Source organism: Leucoraja erinacea, chromosome 18, assembly GCF_028641065.1.
Source record: "Leucoraja erinacea ecotype New England chromosome 18, Leri_hhj_1, whole genome shotgun sequence".
Classification (NCBI taxonomy): Eukaryota; Metazoa; Chordata; class Chondrichthyes; order Rajiformes; family Rajidae; genus Leucoraja; species Leucoraja erinaceus.
In genome coordinates, this window is record NC_073394.1 from 4,603,787 (window position 1) to 4,629,610 (window position 25,824).

The 25,824-nt window shown below is 45.3% G+C and overlaps 1 protein-coding gene across 1 annotated transcript in view; it reads right to left on the reverse strand.

Annotated features, from left to right (window-relative positions):
* The window catches only part of nav2a (neuron navigator 2a), a 572,427-nt gene that overhangs the window by 16,015 nt on the left and 530,588 nt on the right, over positions 1 to 25,824 (reverse strand). Inside the window, 7 exon segments of the mRNA XM_055649181.1 lie at positions 91 to 188; positions 2,281 to 2,440; positions 8,592 to 8,745; positions 10,749 to 10,927; positions 18,486 to 18,631; positions 19,039 to 19,150; positions 20,811 to 20,894. Of these exon segments, the coding sequence (XP_055505156.1) occupies positions 91 to 188; positions 2,281 to 2,440; positions 8,592 to 8,745; positions 10,749 to 10,927; positions 18,486 to 18,631; positions 19,039 to 19,150; positions 20,811 to 20,894 (933 nt within the window).

Below are 25,824 nucleotides of genomic sequence, written 5' to 3' on the forward strand. Positions count from 1 at the left end.
GGAACAAAACTTCAGTGCAAAACGTCATCGGTATAAACCACGCATTGTTCCCTTTCTACACATTTCATCACTTGGAAACTTTGTACATACCTCTTTCCATCTCATCTCTTCTTGCAAGCAGACCACTATTTTCACATGTCTGCTTTCCTTCCGGTTCATGCCGTCCGCGTTGTCCTCCAGTAGCATGTCTGATCAAACGTAACGCCAATTAGAAATGGAACACCAATCAGGAACATATTTGGACTCTCGTGCTCCAATGTTCACTAAGATCAGGACTGGAACACTCGCCTCTGTGCCTTTTCCCAAATCCCAGGTTCCGTTTCCCTCACATAACAAAGACTCCACCCAAAATGGACACAAAGTGCTGGAGTAACTCAGCGGGTCACGGATCATCTGTGGAGGTCATGGATTGGTGACGCTTAATGTTGCGATCCTTCTTCAGGCCTAACCAAACTCTGTCCTGAAAAGACTCAATGAAGGAACTTTCACCCTCTTACATCGAACAATCCATACAGCACTGGAACAGGCCATTCGGCCCACAATGTCTGTGCCAAACATGATGCAAAGACCAATTCTTACCCGCCCGCACATAGTTCATATCCCTGCATATCCGTGTGCCTATCCCAAAATCTCTTAAAGGCCATTGTCATATCTGCCTCTACCACCACCTCTGGCAACATGCACCAGTCTACCCGATCAGCTATTGTGTGTCTGTTTTTACCTTGAGGTTACCTGACATGGCTTTAAATCCTTCAGTGACTTTGACAAACCTCTCTTTGTATGTTAATGCCATTACAGGTGCAAACCTGGAGAATCTTTACCTCCATCACCAAGAGTACCGCCCGAGAGACATAGAAAATAGGCGCAGGAGAAGGCCATTCGGCCCTTCGAGCCAGCACCGCCATTCAATATGATCACGGGCTGATCATCCTAAATCAGTACCCCGTTCCTGCTTTCCCCCCATATCCCTTGATTCCGTTAGCCCTAGGAACTAAATCTAACTCTCTCTTGAAAACATCCAGTGAATTGGCCTCCACTGCCTTCTGTGGCAGAGAGTCCTTAGGTGAGGGGGTTATAGCATGAACACAGTGCTGCAGCTACAGACTCAGTAGCATCATTACTCCACTGACTCAGCCGCTTTAGCCTTCATATTCTAACGTCGGTTACGCCTGAGAACTAAAAACATCTGCACGTATGAATAAGAAAATCTGGCTGAAGGAGGCTCTCGACCTGAAACGTCACCTGTCCATGTTATCCAGAGATGTTGCCTGACTCGATGAGTTACTCCAGCACTTTGTGCCTTTTTTTAATCCCTCCTCGTCCACAGTTTGTTGCAATCGCGGTTAGAACACTGTTTCCGCGCTGTATCTCTAAACTAAACTTAAACAGGGAGAGTTGAAACATGCAAGATGACTGAGAGAAAACTGGGACATTGCAATGATTTATGCAACGTTAGCAGTGAACACAAACAAAATGGTCCAAATGTCCTTCTCTCTGTCTCATCAAACATCACAGGACCCTGCAGGACATCGCTTTTAATTTAATATTCAGCCCTTTATTGTACATTAATGTTCATAGAGTTATGCACAACAATACGTTCACATATTGAAGGGTCTGAAGAAGGGCCTCGACCCGAAACGTCACCCATTCCTTCTCTTCAGAGAACTGAGAACTTACCCCTGAGAACTAAAAACATTTGCACACAAGAATAAGAATATCTGGCTGAAGAATTTTTAAGGGGTTGGACAGGCTAGATGCAGGAAGATTGTTCCTGATGTTAGGGAAGTCCAGGACAAGGGGTCACAGCTTAAGGATAAGGGGGAAATCCTTTAAAACCGAGATGAGAAGAACTTTTTTCACACAGAGAGTGGTGAATCTCTGGAACTCTCTGCCACAGAGGGTAGTTGAGGCCAGTTCATTGGCTATATTTAAGAGGGAGTTAGATGTGGCCCTTGTGGCTAAGGGGATTAGGGGGTATGGAGAGAAGGCAGGTACGGGATACTGAGTCGGATGATCAGCCATGATCATATTGAATGGCGGTGCAGGCTCAAAGGGCCGAATGGCCTACTCCTGCACCTAATTTCTATGTTTCTATGTAAGAAGGCTCCCGACCCAAGACGTCACCTCTCCATGTTGTCCAGAGATGCTGCTTGTCCCGCTGAGTTACTCCAGCTTTTTGTGTCTACCTTCAGCTTAAACCAGCATCTGCAGTTCCTTCACACACGTTTCGGGTGCAGTTCCTTCCCACAAATAAGGGCCAGTGATCTCTGAGTTACGTACCGAGGCTGTTGGACTCTGTCAGGTTCAGGCTGTGCTCGGAGAGGCCAAGCGACTGGCGTGGGGATGATGAGATGGAGAGCTGTGACAGGGCACGGCTGCACGTTCCCTGAGTCTCTGACTTCAGCCGGTCGTTCTCCGCCTTCAGCTTCTCAATTTCCGTCTGGAAGAGAAAATAAATTCGGGATTAAAGCGAATTAGGTTGCTCTTCCTACTCCAGTAGAAAAATCTCAAGAGTGTTTAGAGTTTAGTGCCAAGAGGGTTTTATTGTCCTATGTCCAGAGCTGCCGAGTTTTGTCAGAGCATTTCAGTATTCTAGTACCTGAAAATCAGTATTTTGCTGAGGAAATCAGTATTTTTACGCTGTGCCATTTTGCTGAAAATAATGTTATTTTTTATGTGCGGTGATACCCATGAAAGAGTTCAAGAATGCATAACTTTGTAACCAATTGACATGTCTTGCACGCACCTTAGTGCATTCATTGCCATCTCTTTGTATATTGCTGTTTGAACGGCTGCTTCCTGCTTTTAGCACCAGATGATGATGGAGAAGCCATTTTGGAAGCCTCCCTCTCTCTCGCTCTCTCTCCCTCCTTCCTCTCTTTCCCTCCCTCTCCCTCTCACCCTCACTCACTCCCTCTCTCCCTCTCCGTCTCTCCATCTTCCTCCCCCTCCCTCTTTCCCTCCCTCTCTCCTTCCTTTTTTCCTTCCGCCCTCTCTTACTCCCACCCTCCATCCCACCCCCTCTCTCCTGCTCCTCCCCTAACTCCCTCTCCTCTGTGACCCATAGCGCTACGTGTCAAGGCAACAGCAGGGAGCGCTATTTTTTAGAACCCATAGCGTCCAACTGACAGCGCTGTTTAAACCTGTAGCGGGACAGACAGATCAAAACTTACAAAAATAATCATGCAGATCTTGAAATTTAAAATACTATTAGATTTAATCTGCTATAATTTTTAGAGCTAAATGACTTTTTATATCCTTGCATGTTTTAACCAGCAAGATGAAACAGGAGGTTTCAGGCTGATTTTTTAAAAATCCGCCTTTTACAAAGCAAATCCGTACATCCGTATTCTGATCGCATTTCCGTACAAAATCCGGAAAATCCGTACTACTTGGCAACTCTGTATGTCCCAACCAGAACAATGAAATTCTTACTTGCAGCAGCACAACAGAATATGTAAACATAGTACTATGTAAAGAAGGTAATAAACGAAAATGAATGAATGAATAGGTTTATTGGCCAAGTATTCACATACAAGGAATTTGCCTTGGTGCTCCACCCGCAAGTGACAACATGACATACAGTGACAGTTAGGAATGACGGGTAAAACATTAAACATTAATAATAAAACATTAAACATGTGAATTAAATAAAATACCACAGCAAAAGGAGGCAACAGATTTTTGGATATTGAGTAGAGCTACTACTGGTGGAAAGAAAACTGTTTTAATATCTGGCTGCGGCAGCTTTGACAGTCCGGAGTTGCCTTCCAGAGGGAAATGATTCAGTGTAGAGGAAAATAAGTTCAGTGTAGAAATATATACATGTGTGTATATATATATATATATATATATATATATTATATATATATATATAATATATATAATATATTTCTCCATCTATCTGAGGAAGGGTCTCGACCCAAAACATCACCCATTCCTTCTATCCAGAGATGCTGCCTGTCCCGCTGAGTTACTCCAGCTTATATATATATATAATATCATATATATATATATATCTATACATATATAGAGAGAAAGGGAGCGAGATGGAGAGAGTCATATGTACCAAAATCAGAGCAATACATTTTTTTACTTTATTCGACTCATCGAGTCTACTCCGCCATCCAATCTTGGCTGATCTATCTTTCCCTCCCATTCTCCTGCCTTCTCCCCATAACCTTCATAGCAAAAGGATTTGAGTATAAGAGCAGGGAGGTTCTACTGCAGTTGTACAGGGTCTTTGTGAGACCACACCTGGAGTATTGCGTACAGTTTTGGTCTCCAAATCTGAGGAAGGACATTATTGCCTTAGAAGGAGTGCAGAGAAGGTTCACCAGACTGATTCCTGGGATGTCAGGACTTTCATATGAAGAAAGACTGGATAGACTTGGCTTATACTCACTAGAATTTAGGAGATTGAGGGGGGGATCTTATAGAAACTTACAAAATTCTTAAGGGGTTGGACAGGCTAGATGCAGGAAGATTGTTCCCGATGTTGGGGAAGTCCAGGACAAGGGGGTCACAGCTTAAGGATAAGGGGGAAATCCTTTAAGACCGAGATGAGAAAAACATTTTTCACTCAGAGAGTGGCGAATCTCTGGAACTCTCTGCCACAGAGGGTAGTTGAGGCCAGTTCATTGGCTATATTTAAGAGGGAGTTAGATGTGGCCCTTGTGGCTAAGGGGATCAGAGGGTATGGAGAGAAGGCAGGTATGGGATACTGAGTTGGATGATCAGCCATGATCATATTGAATGGCGGTGCAGGCTCGAAAGGCCGAATGGCCTACTCCTGTACCTATTTTCTATGTATCTATGTAATCTTTGACACCCGTACCATTTAACAATCTGTCAACCTCTGCTATAAAAATACCCTATAACTTAGCCTCCACAGTTTATTCTAAAGCTGATGCCCCACAGCACCGGAGTCCGGGTTCGATCCGGACCCCAGGTGCTGTCTGTGGGTAGAGTTTGTACCTTCTCCCTGTGATTGCGAGAGTGTCCTTTGGATGCTCTGGCTTCCTCCCATCTCCCAAAGACGTGCGGGGCGTGTTGGTTAACTGGCCTCTGTAAATTGCCCCTAGTGTGTAAGGGAGTGGATGAGAAAGTGGGATAACATAGAACGAGTGTGAACGGGTGATCGATGGTCGGCGTGGACTTGGTGGGCCGCAGGGCCTGTTTCCACGGTGTATCTCTAACCTAAACTAAAGGAGAACACTCTTATTTTGCAATTGCTGCTGGCAGTGTGTTCTAAAAAAAGTTTCATTTGACGAGCCTTTCAAAGCTTTAACTTGTCTGAACAATGACCAAAGTTGAACATTTGTTGCCAAAGAGCTATAGGATCTTTGTTTGTTGCTTCTGACAAAAAGGAATATCATTTCAGATGAGCACAACACCCTAAACAGCAGCGGATTCGCACGGTTCGAGAAAACTTGGCCAGGTCTTCAGGTAATTCTGCACGTCAACGGGATAATTGAATGCGAGGCCATGAAACATGATCCCTGACAACAGCAGTAAAATGAAAACTATTAACACAGTGAAAAGTGCAATGCTATCAAAAAATCTGGATGATTTTGGTTGAATAGCAACCCATGAACACAGCATTATGTGTTGTGTAGGGAAATCTTGGAACATTAAGAAAGAGCCTCACAGAGTGATGGATAAAGTCATGCAGGGTGGAAACAGGCCCTTCGGCCCAACCAGTCCATGCCGCAGAGGGCGGTGGAGGCCGGTTCTCTGGATACTTTCAAGAGAGAGCTAGATAGGGCTCTTAAAGAAAGCAGAGTCAACTGGCAACAAAAACAACCTATGACAACAAAAATTGTCGCCAAAAATTTTTCAACATGTTGAAAATTTTGCAGTAGTTGCCTGTAGTTGCCCAAAAAAAATCGCCTAAGTGGGACAGGCCCTTTACAAAGAAATAGTAACTTAAAGTTACAAATGATTTCACAGGCTGTTAGCTGATTGTCAATCTGCATTGAGATTGTTTAAACCTTCACTGCTTTAAGTGCAAACTTTGCTCCAGCAATCACTTTGTTCAATCCAATGATTCAAGGAAATTTGATGATACTTTATTGTCACATGTACCTAGGGGCAGCAAAATGTTTTGTGTTGTGTACAAGCTGGTAATATCGTACAGCAGACCTCACCTGGGCAGTAGACAAGTGTTGCCACGTTTCAGTGCCGACTAACTTATAAAAGTTCACTGAACAGTCCTGTCTACTGGCCCCTCTTCGTTCTTGGTGGGCCTCTTCCAGGTCCACCCTCCGCTCCCCTCCCCCTCCTCTCCCCCCGCTGGTCTCCTCTTCTCCCCTTCTCTCTCTGACGGCCCACCTCTGATTCCTAAAAGCCCTGTCCCATGGTGCGAGTTCATTCCAAGAGCTCTCCCGAGTTTTAAAAAATCATACTCGTGGTAAGCACGGAGAATGAATGTAGCGGGTACGTCGGAGCTCGGGGTCGTGTCTCAGCGCTAACGGCGGGTACTCGGGAAGACTCGCTAACGGTAGATAAGCACGGGAAGACTCATGAAGATTTCTTCAACATGATGAAAAATGTCCACAAGAGCCCCGAATACCAACGAGTGGCCATTACCGTAAATCTCCGAGTTCGAATCAGGGCAAACTCGGGAGAACCCATATAACCATATAACAATTACAGCACAGAAACAGGCCATCTCGGCCCTACAAGTCCGTGCCGAACAAATTTTTTTTTTTTTTCCCCTTAGTCCCACCTGCCTGCACTTATACCATAACCCTCCATTCCCTTCTCATCCATATGCCTATCCAATTTATTTTNAAATGATACCAATGAGCCTGCCTCCACCACTTCCACTGGAAGCTCATTCCACACCGCTACCACTCTCTGAGTAAAGAAGTTCCCCCTCCTATTACCCCTAAACTTCTGTCCCTTAATTCTGAAGTCATGTCACAACCCCTGGAATGAACTCGTACTGTGGGACAGGGGTTTTACTGATTCTTAAAACAATGGCTGTGCAGATAGCCGTCCAAAAAGATACTCCCTGTTGCATTGCACTCCTCTGTCGAGTGCTCTCGGCTGGAGAACAAACCTCAATATGTCTTCTCCCCCCCATGGAAGTGCAGCTGAGGGAAAAATCTGGGCTCCACTCAATCGTGGCGGGCGTTCCCAAATGTCCTCTGGCCAAAATAATTCCACACCCTCCGCCTCTCAGACGACCTTACATTAAGGACGCTGATGCATTTGGGAACGAGTTGCATGCATGAATGGGCAGGCCAGGTTGGCTGAGGTACAACATACTGCTGATGTCTCCCTGGGGCAGCTTCAGGCATGCAGAGCTGGAGCAGATGCAGGTCAATGGGGGAAGCAACATTAACATTAACATCTGAGCCGCTGGCAAAAGATTAGATTGAAAACTGTAATACCATCATTGCAGAATGCAGCTAGTGTGACTTTGGTGGTCTTCTCAGAGATGTGATTTAGAACGTAGAACAGGGCAGCACACCACAAGAAGAGGCCCTTCGGCCCACAATGCCTGTGCCGAACATGTTGCCCAGAGTGACACAAAATTCTGGAGTAACTCAGCGAGACCGGCAGCATCGCTGGAGAGAAGGAACGGGAGTTGTTTCAACAGACAATAGACAATAGGCGCAGGAGGAAGCCATTCGGCCCTTCGAGCCAGCACAGCCATTCAATGTGATCGTGGCTGATCATCCCCAATCAGTGTCCCGTTCCTGCCTTCCCCCCCCATATCCCCTGACTCCGCTATCTTTAAGAGCTCTATCTAGCTCTCTGGTCGATAAACCTAGTTTCGGTTTGAGAGTATTCTTCAGACTAAAGAACAATTTCCAGAGATGTGATAAATGGCAACGAGAGAGTAGAGAGACTGAAGAAAGCACGTCATGCAAATCCAGGAGGACAAGGTAAGTAGTCCCCACCTGATCATAAAAATCATTCTCTCCTTGAAACATGGTCACCAGAAAAAATGGATATAGAAGTGGAAAAGTGGAAGCAAATGAGTTACATATACAATACTAACCTGGAGTCGAACTAACTTTTCTCCCTGGTCTTAAGGTATGAAAATTACCATAACTTTTTTTTAATACTGGAGGTATGAAAGTGAATTAGGTAAATATTAAAGCTTTTTTTGTGCTTTATCTGAGAGGATAAATTACATACAGGCTTGATTTTTAAAATCTCAACATTTTGTAACATTCCCACACACTGGTCAATCTGAGGAGCATCTTCAGCAACAGACTGGTTCCACCAAGATGCAGCACAGAACGCCGCAGGAGATCCTTCTTCCCTGTGGCTATCAAAGTACAACTCCTCCCCCTCCTGTGGTGGGGCTGACTGACTCCCCTCCCCCCTCCCCAATCTTTGCACATCCCCAATCCTTTCCACTCATCACTTTAATTTCAATTTTCATGTATCTTGTAGTGTTTTATGACTGGTGGCCGATCAATTTGGCGTTGGCGGTGCTGGCTCGAAGGGCCGATTGACCTATTGTCTATTGTTTATTGTCTAATTTCCCTCCTGTGATAAATAACGTTCTGTCGTATCGTATTGTATTGCAACAATAAACCAAACTGAGAGTGAAGGCCCGCCCGTCTCACCTGCATCCTGTTCATAGCGTCGCGGAGCTGGTCAAGTTGATGCGCTGAGCTCAGAGCCTCGAGACGGATATCGGTCAGCTTCATCTCCTTCTCCCGCATCTCGCCTCGCAGCTGCATGATGGTCTCAGCCTCTCCGTCGATGCAGTCTGAGATGCTGTACGACATGCATGGGGGGGGGGTGTGGTGGGGGGGAGACCACAGTCAACGATCGCTATTCGCTCAGTCCAAAAGCATGAAAGCTAACACACAATTACTATTCCCCTCACTGCAGGTAGACAAAAATGCTGGAGAAACTCAGCGGGTCAGGCAGCATCTCTGGAGAACGTGGAATAGGCCACGTTTCAAGTCGGGACCCTCTTCGGCTTGTACTCGCTAGAATTTAGAAGATTGAGGGGGGGTCTTATAGAAATTTACAAAAGTAAGTAAATAAATTCTTAAGGGGTTGGACAGGCTAGATGCAGGAAGATTGTTTCCGATGTTGGGGAAGTCCAGAGCAAGGAGTCACAGTTTAAGGATAAGGGGAAATCTTTTAGGACCGAGATGAGAACATTTTTTGCACACAGAGAGTGGTGAATCTCTGGAACTCTCTGCCACAGAAGATAGTTGAGGCCACAGTTCATTGGCTATATTTAAGAGGGAGTTAGATGTGGCCCTTGTGGCTAAAATGATCAGGGGGTATGGAGAGAAGGCAGGTACGGGATACTGAGTTGGATGATCAGCCATGATCATATTGAATGGCGGTGCAAGCTGGAAGGGCCGAATGGCCTACTCCTGCACCTATTTATTATATTTCTATGTTTCAGACTGACCCACTGACCCACATGTGTTACTCCCAGCACACTTTGTGGGGTTTTTTTTGCCTCTTAGTTATCTCCAACCAGAATCTGATGATAAACATGACACACTTGTATCCCTGGCTACATGCCTGAGCCTTCTAATTAATTCTGCCCTACTCTTTTGAGTTATTACTCTCCATTACATTTTTTGTCAGTAATGCACAGCACTTTTTGCAACTATGATAAAGTGCATAAATAAAATTATTATTCTTATTATTATTATTATTATAATGCTTCAAGTTAATCCTATAATTAGGCATAATATTTATACTGGTGCAAATCAGATAAGAAATACTATTTATCAAATTCAGCAAATGCAAAGGTCATTAAATGCATACAATTTGTAATCCAGCATCTGCAGTTCCTTGTAACTCATCTGTTTAATGTCTGACTGGTCTTTAGGCACCTTGAAGAATCCACACTTAATAATATAGCTCTATTTATTTAGTATAACTGCACGAATATTAGGGGAATCATTTTACAAGCCAAATAAAGTGAATGGATAATTTTAAGGAAGAGGTTGATATGTCCTCGATTAGTACGGGCATCAGGGGTAATGGGCAGAAGAATGGGGTTGAGAGGGAAAGGTAGATTAGCCACGCTTGAACGGCAGAGTAGCCTTGATGGGCCGAATGGCCGAATGCTGCTCCTGCAATTTATGAGGTTATGAACATGCCTCGGCTTTCTTGAGAGCAAATGAATGAACATAGAACAGCACAGGAACAGGCCCTTCGGCCCTCCATGTGCGTGCTGAACATGATGCTATGTTACAATGCTCTCCTCTGCCAGCATGTGATCTATTTGGCTCCATCACAAAGTACCATAGTTTATTCTTACTACAAATCAGGGTTTCGAGGATGCAGATTAGGGGATAAAAAGATGCGATAAACTTCCTATTGTGCTGCATCTTATACGCTGCAAGATTTGTGCGGCACGGTGGCGCAGCGGTAGAGTTGCGCCTTTACAGCGCCGGAGACCCGGGTTCAATCCTGACTACAGATGCTGGTCTGTACGGAATTTTTACGTTCTCCCCGTGACCTGCGTGTGTTTTCTCCCACATCTCTCCGGTTTCCTCCCGCACTCCAAAGACGTACAGATTTGTAGGTCGATAAGCTGGGTAGAATTAAACACTGTCCCTAAAGTGTGTAGATAGTGTTAATGTGTGCGGAATAGGTTGGCCGAAGGGCCTGTTTCCGCGCTGCATCTCTACACAAAATCACATCTATCATATCTATTGCAATGAATCATGGCCATTAGACATGATTGTAACCACACATCCGACCAAGTTTGCCTTTTGGTTGCAGGTAAATTGTCAACATACAGTGAGTTGGAGTGTGACGTTCTCAGCAGTGGGGTGGACGGAGTTGATCCATTACGTGGAAACTTGGGCGAGGAAGGCAAGGACGAGTCCGGTGTGTTCATTTCCTCAATGTCCGAATGAGATGAAGCAGACTTTGGAGACTTCTTTTTGCCAAAAGCTTGCTTGAAGGAGCTTCTTAACTGAATAACACAAACATTAACGCGAGCTGTTAAAAATGACCGGACATTTGAACACGTCCTTGACTTAAATCCACATGCTTCTAATCAACGTGCTAAAATCTCTGAGCAAATCACATTGATTCAATGAATCCTCAGTTCACGGAGTCAATGAGTCAAACAAAAACAAATGCAGTGAAAATAATGTCCAGTAGATAGTTCTATGTAAACCACATCACTATACCACTTTGCCACTGAAATTCATTCAAATGAAGAAAATGCAGGTGAACTTTAGAAGAGGTGTAGGACATGCTGATATAGGCATGTAGCACATGAAGCAGAATCAACATAGGTTGTATTTTTCACCAAGAGCGTCTTATAGCTTTCCTCATCTGCAGCCAGAGTACCACTTTTACAGTGGACACAGATAAAAGTCACATCATTCCTCCCGTTTGCCTCAACCTTGAAAGATGACCATCAGAAATCCAGCCCAAGTTATTATCCAAGCTAATCTCCCTCTGCATTTGTGGATGGAATCTCCGCAGATATTACATGTGATTATTTTTTGTATTGTATTGTATTGTATTCAAATTTATTGTCATTGTCTCAATTTGAGACAACGAAATGAATTTCCCTTACAGGCAGTATCATAAATAAATAAATAAATAATAAAACATATAAAAAATAAAATTGAAATTGAATTTAAAAAAAGGCACAAACACAGAAAGTCCACGACACAACATAACATAAGTGGCACCAAGGTGAGGAAGGCACCATAGTCCAGCCAGCCTCCCCTCCGTGTTCATCCGTGGTCGGGGCCTTCCGAGCACCCGCAGTCGCCGCCCCGGGTGGCCCGATGTTCAGACCCTCACGCCGGGCTGGTGGAACGCCGACGCTGAACCCCTCCAACTAACTGCTCCAACTAACTGCAGCAGAGTTATTCGGTGGGGGGACCTCATTGAAACTTATTTCACTAAAACAGAATAATGAAAGGCATAGATAGAGTGGACATGTAAAGGCTGTTTCCACTGGTGGGAGAATCTAAGACCAGAGGTCTAAGCCTCAGAATTAAAGGGCACTCTTTGAGAAAGGAGGTGAGGAGGAACTTCTTGAGTCTGAGGGTAGTTAATCTGTGGAACGTTACAAGCAAAGTAAAGTGAATGGATATTTAGAGGTCGATATGATCTCGATTAGTATGGGTGTCAGGGGTAATGAGCAGAAGGCAGGAGAATACAACAGAGGGCTGTGGAGGCCAGGTCAGTGGATATTTTTAAGGCAGAAATAGACAAAATCTTGATTAGAACGGGTGTCAAGGGTTATGGGGAGAAGGCAGGAAAACGGGACTAGGAGTCAGAGACCAGCCATGATTGAATGGCGGGGTAGACTCGATGGGCCAAATGGCCCAACTCTACTCCTATAGGGAGTAACTTTTCCATGCAGAGAGTGGCGGGTGTATGGGAATGTTACAAGAAGAAATTTCTGCCAGAGGAGGTAGTTGAGGCAGGTACAATAACTGCAATTAAAAGATATTTGCTCAAGTTTTACTGAGGTGGATAGGAAAGGTTTAAGTTGAGAGGGAAGATTTAATAGGCTGAGGGGCAACTTTTCCGTGGGATGGGTGTATGGGAGCTGCTAGGAGGTAGTTGAGGCTGTACAATAACTGCAATTAAAAGGGCAAGGATAGGAAAGCAGGGGGCAAGTGGGTGGGTGGGGCTAGCGGGCCGAAGGTCAGCATGGCAAGTTGGGCTGAAGGGCCTGTTCCGTGCTGCATGAATCTATGACCGGTTCCATTAATGCAGTATCCCAGACAGCTAACTTATTCCTCAAAACTATTCTATCACCATTTCTATCCTTTTCTGGTAGTGCTGGCTCGAAGGGCCTACTCCTGCACCTATTGTCTAAATGTTTGGTAAAGTGCTCTAATAAAATGTTGCCAAATCCAATATGCCATGAGGTCTCATTATCCCGATGGGATCACCCCACGCTTTTAAACCTCTTTGCTCTACCTTATGTGTTTGCCTTGTTTCAATTGATGTAAAGCATCCCTGTGCCATTTACTGGAAGGCAGACAAACAGCTGGTAAACGTGACTCTGATAAAAAACTAAACGCTAAATTTGTAATGTTTACCAGCCAGGCCAAAAAGGCACATCAGTAGGGGGAGCACATTGCAACAGAGGCCAAAAGACAAGCAGAACTGAAAGGCCAACATTTGTATAAATGGAACATGGACAGGATTCACAGAGTGGTAATACAAGGAGAGTGTGGACAGTTGGCACGCATTGTCCAACATTCCTAATAGGAAAAGTTGTTCTTATCACTTTCACTTCGAACATTTATGTATGTGACAATTATGCACATCTTTTAGCCAATATAGACATGGATTCTTCCCGTGTGAGTTGTACTTTGCTTAAAGCTACTTACTGGCAAATATAAACAATGATAACGCTGAAGGGATTTATTGTGTGTGCACGGACACTTTAATAACTGGCACTGGCCACTCAAATCAGCTGCCCCGGACATTTTTATGATTGGTTTATTGTATGTTAACGTTGTGTTTTACCTGCTTTTAACTATTTATACTGTTCCATCAGGGACTGGATTGTTTTTAGTGTTATTATATGTGAAATGTTTTAAATTTCATGTGCGATGGTCGGCTATTCCCTGGGAAACGTCTTTTCATTTTGCACTGTACAACTGTTGCTTGCAAGATGACAATAAAGGTTGATTGATTGATTGATTAATTGAGACTGGGATTTGTTGAGATGTTGTTTTACAGCTGAGAATCCAGTAAAGGGCCTGTCCCACTGTACGAGGTAATTCAAGAGTTCTCCCGAGTTTTCCCCTGGTTCCTTGTATGTGTGCAAACGTGGCCAATAAACTTATTCATTCATTCATACATTCATCCATTCATTCATACATTCATCCATTCATTCATTCATTCATGCATTCATTCATTCATTCATTCATTCATTCATTCATTCATTCAATCATACATTCATTCATTCATTCATTCATTCGACATAGCTTGAATTGTGTCCGTGACTGAACACAAATCACCACATTCTATCTTTTATCATCTTTAATCAAGGAACAAAAAAAATTATTTTAGTTTAGTTTAGAGATACAGCGCGGAAACAGGCCCTTCGGCCCACGGAGTCCGTACCCGACCAGCAATCCCTGTATACTAGCACTATTCTGCACACTAGGGACAATTTACAAAAACTTTACCCAAGCCAATTAACCTACGAACCTGAACGTCTTTGGAGTGTGGGAGGAAACTGGAGAGCCCGGAAAAAAACTCACGCTGTCACAGGGAGAACGTGCAAACTCCACATATAGATAACACCCGTGGTCGGGATGAAAGCCGGGTGTCAGACGCTGTAAGGCAGCAACTCTACCGCTGCGCCACAGTGCTGCCCTACCCCTTCCGCCAGGCTCTGGGACACACAATGAACATCGAATAAGCTACAGACTATCTTGGTTGCATGTGGGACTTCGGGCATTTTCCTCCCACTAATATTGTTATAAGGTCACAAGTGATAGGAGTAGAATGAGGCCATTCGGCCCATCAAGTCTACTCCGCCATTCAACCATTGTTGATCTATCTCTCCCTCCTAACCCCATTCACCTTCCTGCCTTCTCCCCATAACCTCTGACACCCGCACTAATCAAGAATCCATCTATCTCTGCCTTAAAAATATCCACTGGTGACGGCCTCCACAGCCTTCTGTGGCAATGAATTCCACAGATTCACTATCCTCTGACGAAAAAGGGTTGTTGTTTTTTTAAATTTGTTGAACTTTCTTTGGTTGATTATGTCATCCACGAGTAATGCGTTTGCAAACCTGTTCTGCTGCCCTTTTTCATTGTTTCAATTTAATTGTTCTGTTTGCGGTAAAAATATGATAATTGGCGCCTGTCTGGCATTGAAACAACTCCTGGGTTTAATATCCTATCATAGATGATCAGCCATGATCATATTGAATGGCGGTGCAGGCTCGAAGGGCCAAATGGTCTACCCCTGCACCTATTTTCTATGTTTTCTATGTTTCTATAACACCACATCGTTGGTTCGGGATAGGTGGGGGTACAAAGTGGGTACACAGAGTCCCTTGAATAAAGCTGAGGCTCCAGGTGTGAAATAGTTAGATCGAGCTCTTAAGGATAGCGGAGTTAAGGGATATGGAGAGAAGGCAGGAACAGGGTACTGATTGTGGATGATCAGCCATGACCACATTGAATGGCGGTGCTGGCTTGAAGGGCCGAATGGCCTACTCCTGCACCTATGGTCTATTGTCAAAATACATATCTGAAATGATCACGTTAGAATCAAACCATGCTGCCTTATGTAGAATGGGATGGTACATGACATGGGGGCCATCTTGGTAAGCAGCTGTTCCTTGACTGATACAATGGCAGATTGTGTCATATTAGACTGAAGGTGATCGGCAAGCACAAGCTCATACTTACCTCATATACCTGCCGTGTAGTTGTGCGAGCACAGGGAAAGAGAAGAGAACACAACAAAAACTGGTTTTAATTTTTGATACAAAGTCGAAGTGCTTTTGGTAAAGAGATGCCAAATGGTAAGGGTGGCTCTTGGTGACCAAGCAAACCAGACCAGTGGGAGATTGCATTTTTCATGCCGCCGGTGAAAATGTGGCGATCTTTTTTTTGGCATTTCTTCACGGCAAAGCTGAAAGGGCAGCTCTTAAGTTGTGAACCAATTGTTATACGGGAAGCAAAATGAACAGGTGATTTGCTGTTTAAAGTCGTGTCACGGAATCCGACCATTATTTCAATTGGTGAGAGCTACACTTCCAATCAATCAGAATAGTTCTTATAATACAAACATCAAAATAAATGCTATTGGCAACTAAGTTGTCTATTAGTTATTACTGAAAGCATTTTATGTTTGGTTTGCACACAGGCTGGTCCTGAACTAAATGATGTACAGCAAGGTCAGAGCAAAACTTAACCTTTCTTATAGTGAAACCTCGTTTGAGTCAAAATGCTGATGTCCATAGTTATACCCCTGTCCCACGGTACGAGTTCATTCCAAGAGCTCTCCCGAGTTTGCCCTGATTCGACCTCGGAGATTTACAGTAATGGCCACTTGTCGGGACTCGGGGCTCTCGTGGACATTTTTCAACATGTTGAAAAATCTTCACGAGTCTTCTCGTGCTTACCTGCCGTTAGCGAGTCTTCCCGAGTACCTGCCGTTAGCGTTACGAGCCGCTAAGAGACGTCCCCGAGCTCCGACGTACCCGCTACGTTCATTCTCCGTGCTTACCATGAGTTTGATTTTTTTAAACTCGGGAGAGCTCTTGGAATGAACTCGCACTGTGGGACAGGGCTATTACAATGTCATATCCAAGGCCGGGATAGAGGGAATGTGGAGAGGGTGTTTCCACTGGAGGGAGAGAGTCTAGGACCAGAGGCCGCAGCCTCAGAAGAAAAGCACGTACCTTTAGAAAGGAGATGAGGAGGAATTACTTTAGTCAGAGGGTGGTGAATCTGTGGACTTTATTGCCACACACAGCTGTGGGGGCCAAGTCAATGGATATCTTTAAGGCGGAGATTGACAGATTCTTGATTAGTACGGGTGTCAGGGGTTATGGGGAGAAGGCAGGAGAATGGGGATGAGAGGGGGAAGATAGATCAGCCGTGATTGAATGGCGGAGTAGACTTGATGGGCCGAACGGCTTAATTCTGCTCGAATAACTTATGAACATCAGCCAATTGAAATTTCAGATGTAACATAAATATCAAAGATAACATACTTGGTTCTCACAGCCCAGCACAAAGTTTTACAAAAGTTTCGGCTCGCAATTACAACAAGCTGCCCACAGATAACACTTAATCTAACAGCTACTTGTATAAAGAAATGGATTCTCGTGCATTATTTCCCACTTTGTGTACAAGAGGATGCTTTTTGGTGTCCGAGTCTGAAGATGGGTCCCGACCTGAAACATTACCTATCCATGTTCCTCAGAGATGCTGCCTGACCCGCTGAGTTACTCCAGCACTTTGTGTCTTTTTTTTTGTTTAAACCAGCATCAGCAGTTCCTTGTTCCTACAAATGGCTTTGCCGGCTGTGTATATATTTTGGAACCTGGCCTCTGAACTTTCTTGAGTCTTGTTTCATAATATTCCAGTTTCCTGCCCACTTAACACATCCCTGGGATCAAATGTGAACCAGTGCTGTAAATAAGGCCTTGTACTGTCTGAGTGGGGTGGGGTTTTTTACAGAAGGGTTGTGCATAGGAGTGGAGAGGGAGATTTTCAATTTTCAATTCTGTGCCCTGGAAGACCTACAAAGGGAGGTTTCTAATCGAAGGTGGACAAAAATGCTGGAGAAACTCAGCAGGTGAGGCAGCATCTATGGAGCGAAGGAAATAGGCGACGTTTCTGGTCGAGACCCTTGTTCAGACAATCGAGGATGTCTGAAGGAGGGGTCCTGACCCAGAACGTCACCTATCCATGTTTCCCAGAGATGCTGCCTGACCCGCTAAGTTCCTCCAGCACTTTGTGTGTCTTTTCGTATTCTCTTTAAAATAGCTATTTTAATATAAAATGTTCTAAAACAGTTTTACGGCTCAATAGAATGTCTTGCCTAAAATGCCACAGATCCCTGCAGGGGGCAGTACATTTAGCCACTGCTTAGCCAGGGTCTTAAAAGCATTGAATTGTGTAGGGTCAGTTACATATACGAAGTAAAAGCACAGGAATCTCTCCCTAGTCGGCACGGTGGCACTCAGGACAATTTAGAAACAGAAATATAGAAAATAGGTGCAGGAGTAGGCCATTCGGCCCTTTGAGCCTGCACCGCCATTCAATATGATCATGGCAGATCATCCAAATCAATATCCCATCCCTGCCTTCTCTCCACACCCCCTGATCCCTTTAGCCACAAGGGCCACATCTAACTCCCTCTTAAATCTAGCCAATGAACTGGCCTCAACTACCTTCTCTGTGGCAGAGAATTCCACAGATTCACCACTCTCTGTGCAAAAAATGATTTTCTCATCTCGGTTCTAAAAGACCTCCCTCTTATCCTTAAACTGTGACCCCTTGTTCTGGACTTCCCCAACATCGGGAATAATCTTCCTGCATCTAGCCTGTCCAACCCCTTAAGAATTTTGTAAGTTTCTATAAGATCCCCCCTCAATCTCCTAAATTGACGTTTATGCCACGCTAATTAAACCTACAGACCTGCGGAGTAGACTTGATGGGCCAAATGGCCTCATTCTACTCCTTAGATGTCCTCATGTCTTTGAAGTGTGGGAGGAAACTGGAGCTTCCCAGAGAAAACCCACGCAGGTCACGGGGAAAAGGTACAAACTCCGTACAGACAGCACCCGCAGTTGGGATCGAACCCGGGTCTCTGGCGCTGTGAGGCAGAAACACTACCACTGCACCGCCGTGTCGCCCTTGCGTTAGATGGCAATACAAAACACCTCCATTCTCCAATCCTAATTAAGTCCTAATTAATTAAAAGCAGGTGTTAATTTGAACGGAGCTGGGAGTACATGGGCTGGAAATGTGTTTCAGAAATCGAGTTAAGGTTTATAAACGTACCCAGTTTTTCTTCTTCTTTTTCTTGGAGTCGACCTCCGCACTGCTGCCCACACTGGAGTGACTGGTGGCGCTGTTAATGCTGGACACGCTGTCTGATGAATGCTGCCGGCGAATCCTTAGATCTGCTGACTGAGAGCTGCCGCCTCCTGGAGTGAACAAATCACAGTCATACTGTAAGCGATAGGGGCAGGATTGGGCCATTTGGTCCATCAAATCTACTCAGCCATTCAATCATGGCTGATCTATCTCTCCCTCTTAATCCCATTCCCCTGCCTTCGTCCCATGTTGGTAACTCGGACGGGAAGCGGCTGGCGTGACGGAGCGGGTCGGGGTAGTCGGGTGGTTAAAATCGTCCGGTCTTGTCCACTCCAACCAAAGTCTGAAGAAGGGTTTCGGCTCGAAACGTCGCCTATTTCCTTTGCTCCATAGATGCTGCCGCACCCCACTGAGTTTCTCCAGCACTTTTGTCTACCTTCGATTTTCCAGCATCTGCAGTTCCTTCTTAAACATCCAGCCAAAGTCCATTGTCTTTAATGCAGCAGAATGATCTTACCTTTACAGGTGAGCTCAGGTGTGTTGATGACTCCGTTTATCGCTGCCTGGGCAGCAGCGTTCTGCTTCTTCAGCAGCTCGATGGTCTTTCTCAATTCGTTAAGTTCAGAATCCTGAATATTGCAATAAATAATGGCAAAGATGAAAAAGTTCATCGCATACATCAAAACACAGCAGGAAATTGCCACCATCACATGCATTAAACCCTTAATCACATTGGCGCACACTCTCTGCACTCCGCTGTTTGTTTCAAGAAATCAACGTCCACTATAACATTGCACATTATTTAGCACCTTGCTAATAAAATATTACTCATATAATTATTAATAGAGCATAGAACATGGAATAGTACAGCACAGAAAGAGGCCCTTTGGCCCACAATCCCCGTGCCGAACATGATGCTAAGACCAACTCTTATCTGCCGGCACATAATTCATATGTCACATTTTTTCACAGAGTTGTCAGTCTGTGGAATTCTCTGCCTCAGAGGGCGGTGGAGGCAGGTTCTCTGGATACTTTCAAGAGAGAACTAGATAGGGCTCTTAAAGATAGCGGAGTCAGGGGATATGGGGAGAAGGCAGGAACGGGGTACTGAATGGGGATGATCAGCCATGATCACATTGAATGGCTCGAAGGGCCGAATGGCCTACTGCTGCACCTATTGTCTACTGTCATATCTGACCAATACCTGCATACCCACATCAATGGCTCCAAAAGTCTCTTAAACGTCAATATCATATCTGCCCCAACCATCAACTCCATAATATATGAACAAATACTTTCCATAGTATATGGTAAATCTCAAGGAAAGTCCTTGGTACGTGACAATAATAATAAACTAAAAACACTGAAATACATTTTTTAAAAAGGGGTGCTGTTTGTAGGATAGTTTAGTTTAGTTGAGAGATACAGCGTGGAAAAAGCCCATCAGCCCACAGAGTCCGTGCCGACCAGCGATCCCCACACATTAACACTATCCTACACACACACCAGGGACAATTTACAATTTTACCGAAGCCAATTAGACTACTCTCACCCCAACCATGGACTGTTTACCCTCCTACCATCCGGGAGGCGCTACAGGTCTCTCCGTTGCCGAACCAGCAGGTTGAGGAACAGCATCTTTCCGGCGGCTGTCACTCTACTCAACAACGTACCTCGGTGACTGCCAATTACCACCCCCCCCCCCCCCCCCCGGACACTTATTATTATTTATTCAAATGGTTTGCTATGTCGCTCTTCCAGGGAGATGCTAAATGCATTTCGTTGTCTCTGTACTGTACACTGACACTGACAATTAAAATTGAATCTGAATCTGAATCTGAATCTGAATCTGAATACAAGCCTGTATGTCTTTGGAGTGTGGGAGGAGGAACAGAGATCCTGGAGAAAACCCACACAGGTCACAGGGAGAACGTGCAAACTCCGTAATGACAGTATCCCTGGTTGGGATGGAACCCGAGTCTCCTGTGCTGTAAGGCAGCAACTCTACCGCTGCGCCACCCAAAGTTAGTGATGAGATTCACACTCGTGGCCCCAGAGGAATAGTTGAAAACTCTAGTTGTAAATCGAGTAACTTAACCATAGCAGGACACCTCTCTCAATGCATAAGGGTAAGTAACTTACCTGATGGTCGGGGGTTATGGGGAGAAGACAGGAGAACAGAGTCAGGAGGGAGAGAAAGATGAGCCATGGTTGAATGGCGTAGTAAATGTAATGGGGGGAATGGCCTAATTCTGCTCCTATCACTTATGAACTTGTGAAAACACTCACCTTCTGATCTGCCGTCATCGTCAGGCTCTGTAACCTCCCCGTCATATTCGCTAAGCTTTGCTCAAAAGCTGCTACAAGGTGTGCCTGCGTGGAATAAAAAAAACACACACAATGTCAGATAAAGCACAGAAAAATGAATGATAGAGGCGGCCGTATAGGCCGTTCTCCAGCAAAACACAAAGAACTCAGCGGGTCAGGCAGCATCTGGGGAGGGAATGGACAGATGACGTTTTGGATCGGGACCCTTCGTCAGACTGAAGACTGTTCACCATCTCCTCTGCACTGAATTCAATTTGACTTTGGAGAGACAGCTCGGAAACAGGAGCTTCGGCCCACCGAGCCCGCGCCGACCAGCGATCACCCCGGGCACTAGGACTATCCTGTACACCAGGGACAACTTTTACATTTATACCAAGACAATTAACCTACAAACCTGGAGTGTGGGAGAAACACGGAGAAAAGCCACACAATCACGAGGAGAACATGCAAACTCCGTACAGACAGCACCCGTAGTCAAGATCGAACCCGGATTTCCAGCGCTGTAATGGGCCTGTCTCACTTTGGTGATTTCTTTTGGGCGACTATAGACGGCTGCTGCAAAATTTTCAACATGTTGAAACATTTTCAGCAACAGTGGCGACCATTTTTTGCTGTCGTAGGTTGACGTAGGTTGGCTCCAGGTGTCGTACGTGAATTCCATTAAAACTAGTCCCTGGCAACCGCCTAAAGAGTCGGGGTGGGAGATTGTAACCTTCACGTGGTCCGCCCAGTTTCGACGAATGCAATCAACCAGGTGTGCACAATCAAATAAGATCAAATAGAACAAGTTGTCCTACAACTTTAGGCTGTGTACGCCATATGCAAGAAGAAGAAGCACTAAAGAGTCACCTAAGTGGGACAGGTCCATAAAGCAGCAACTCCACTGCTATGCCACTGTGCTGGTCTAAAAACATTCCTGCACTTCCTTGATTCTATGCTTGTTTTTGACAGTTTTGATGGCCGACATTGCCGTATTCAAGTGCCCACAGGAATTCGCTTTGATTTTTCTTCGACGGATCAGCAGCTGAAACAAAGAGCGTCGGACGGAACTGCAGATGCCCGTTTTACACCGAAGGTGGAGACACCGAACAAAGAGGATGGATATTTGCACAGTTGCCACCAATCATTCATCCTGGGTGGTCCAAGTCAAGGAGATCAAATTTGAGACATCCCGCATCTCTTTACAAACCACCTATTTCAACAATTCTTTTGTTGATGGAGAGAGCTTCACAGTGATAACTAGGGCCATTGAGTCATCCAGCATGGAAACAGGCCCTTCGGCCCAACTCGTCCTTGCCATCCAAACTGAATGTAAATCCAGATCAAATTCAAACTATAAATTAGCCTGATGTTAATTCCACACCATTTTCTCCCAATGTAATAATAAGGGATTGCAGATGGATGCTTTCAAGAGAGAGCTAGATAGGGCTCTTAAAAATAGCGGAGTCAGGGGATATGGGGAGAAGGCAGGAACGGGGTACTGATTGGGGATGATCAGCCATGATCACATTGAATGGCGGTGCTGGCTCGATGGGCCGAATGGCCTACTCCTGCACCTATTGTCTATTGTGACAATATTCATTCATTCGGGTCTGAATTGAAGCCAGGTTTCTGGCACTGTAAGGCAGCAGCTCAATCCCATTTGCCACTGTGCCGCCTCTTATGTCAATTCAGTTCTGGGAATAGCAGTTGAGTTCCGCTTGGCTGGTACAATTTGGATTTTATGTTAGCTCATCAGTATTGTTGAAGCCGTCTTGTTATATTCATCAACTCCCTGTTCAGCCACCATGCCACACAAAGAACTGTTGATTTAGTCAGAGTCATGAGTTGGGTGTCAAACAGAGTTAACTCCAAGAAGACCAAGGAGCTCATTGTAGACTTCAGGAAGTCCAGAGGCGGCAAGCACACCCCCATCCACATTAACGGGACGGAGGTGGAACGTGTTTCCAGCTTCAGGTTCCTGGGAGTCAACATCTCCGATGACCTCTCTTGGACCCACAATACCTCAACTCTGATCAAGAAGGCTCACCAGCGTCTCTTCTTCCTGAGGAGACTGAAGAAGGTCCATCTGTCTCCTCAGATCCTGGTGAACTTCTACCGCTGCACCATCGAGAGCATCCTTACCAACTGCATCACAGTATGGTATGGCAACTGCTCTGTGTCTCCGACCGGAAGGAAAGGCATTGCAGAGGGTGGTGAAAATTGCCCAACGCATCACCGGTTCCTCGCTCCCCTCCATTGAGTCTGTCCAAAGCAAGCGTTGTCTGCGGAGGGCGCTCAGCATCGCCAAGGACTGCTCTCACCCCAACCATGGACTGTTTACCCCTCCTACCATCCGGGAGGCGCTACAGGTCTCTCTCCGTTGCCGAACCGGACAGCAGGTCGAGGAACAGCTTTCTTCCCGGCGGCTGTCGCTCTACTCCAACAACGTACTTCGGTGACTGCCATCAATCACCACCCCCCCCCGGACACTTATTATTATGTATTCAAATCATTTGCTATGTCGCTCTTCCAGGGAGATGCTAAATGCATTTTGTTGTCTCTGTACTGTACACTGACAATGACAATTAAAATTGAATCTGAATCTGAATCTGAGTCATCATTGCGTCTATCCCGACGCTCGTCAAAGTTTGTGCGTTGCTGTTATTTTGACCAAAGTCTAGTTTAGTTTAGAGAAACGGGGTGGAAACAGGCCCTTCGGAAACATGCCGACCAGCGACCCCCGCACATTAAAGGGCCTGTCCCACTTGGAGATTTCCTTGACGACTGCCAGCGTCATATCAGTGTCGCCAAAAGATTTTGAAAATTTCAAAATCCAGTGGCGACAAAAAAAATGTTGCGACACTTGAAAAAATACCGGGTGTCAATACGTCATCACGTCGCATATTTTTCAGTGACCTGATACGTCAGTGAATGATGCTGTTAGTCAGCGAAAAAATCAAAGACTCGCCCATTTAGTGGGACAGGCCCTTAAGATATCCTACACCACACTAGGGATATTTTACCAATTTTAAGAAGCCAATGACCTACAAACGAACGTCTTTGGTATGGTGGAGGAAAGCCGGAGCACCCGGGGATACATCGTACAACGCAGGTCACGGGGAAGAATGTACGACAACTCCTACAGACAGCACCCGTGGTCGGGACGAAACCCGCGGTATCTGGCAGATGTTGCTGGCAGCAACTCTCTACCGCTGTGCACCGTGTTGCCCTAAACCTCATGTGAAATTCCCTCTGCCTCAGAGGGCGGTGGGAGGCAGGTTTTTCGGGATGCTTTCAAGAGAGAGCTGGATAGGGCCTCAGGGGATATGGGGAGAAAGCAGCAGGAATACCTGATGGGGTTTCCCTTCCCAATTGGGGGTGACTTCCCAGCCATGATCACATTGAATGGCGGTGCTGGCCTCGAAGTGCGTCTTTTTTACCGAATGGTCGACTGTCTGCACACCTTATTGTCTATATCGTCTATTGACTTCACACAAAGTAATGAGGAGAATCCGCGCGTGAAGAAGGATATATTTTCTCAGGCTTCAGATTTTTCAACCAGGCCACATGCGTTCTCTTGAGTCACTCGATTCTTGTCCTTGCACTGCTCCAATGGGAAGACGGTATTATGAGAACTTGTGAACATCTTGGTTCAAGGGCTGGTTCGGCTCCTGCCGCCCGTCGCTCAAACATCCAGAAGGTCCATGGAACAACACTTGCCCCAACCCTAACATAACCCCACTTTCCACCTACACCCATACCCACTCAAAGGTTCAAAGGTATTGTTATTGGTCACATACACTGTGTGTAGGAATGCTTCGAGCCCCCCCCAATGCCCGCATGCACATAAAGAAAATACAGAATAACACGTACTAAGAATTAAACATAAAACATCCACCGCCCAATCCGCCCATTTTTAATTGGCTGCCTCAACACGCTCGAATTGTCTTTGCAGCGATTTCTATGAGCAGCTTGACTCTTTGGTTGATACTGATCTTTTATCCATTCAATTCGGCCCATCAAGTCTATTCGCCATCAACGCGGTGATCTACTTAACTTCAGCACCCTTTTTCCTACTTCAATTCCTTGCATGTCCCTATACATTGAAACCCGTACTACTTTTTTTTTTTTCCCAAAGTTTAATTTGTTTTGTTTTTTTTCCCCCATGGCTTGCCCTTACAGGGCCCCAAAGTATAATGAAAACCAGACGTTCGCCATTTTTTATTTTCACCCTGTACGGGATTCGTGCCAGGGACGACCGATTAGGTACCAATATATAAAAAAAAAAAAAAAAAAATCACCATGTACTAATCAAGAATCATCTATCTCTGCTTAAAACAATTCATGACTGGCCCCTACCCCCCACCTTGTTGGACCGAATTCCACTATGTCTTTTCATCATTCTCCTGATGAAGAAAGTTCCTCCTCCTTCCTCCTAAAAAGAAGTCCTTAAGTATGTAGGGACTCCATCCTGACTCTCCCAGAGTGGAAACCTCCTTCCACACCACTCTATCCGGTTTTTTTCTTCAAAGGTTCTTTGTTCCATGAGGTCCCCCCTCATTTTTCTTAACCTCCAGCGAAGTACGGAACCCCCCGTGCTGACAACCTCACCGTTCACTCTAATGTAACCTTTAGTCATGTTGTTGTCCGGGCGGTACTGCCCAGCATCTGCAAGCAGGAATCTGTTCCAACCAACCGCCTTGTTTTTCACGGAGGCAGCCTCCTCAGTATTTTGACAGCCACCTGCAATTTGTCGCACTCGACGCACAGTCATTGGAGTGCTGAGTCCCCCTGATCATGCCTTTGTTTTTTTACATCTACTCTGGGTATCTTCCCCAACGGGGGCTCTTTGTTTTGCATCCAGACCCCTGGCAACCAATGCGTCTTCTTTCAAACAGCTGCGTCTAACATTTCATAATACTTGCCTTGTGACCGTCTCGTAGTTTCTTGGCATGAAACACATACCTCTAAGTTTCGGTTCACGTCTATTATT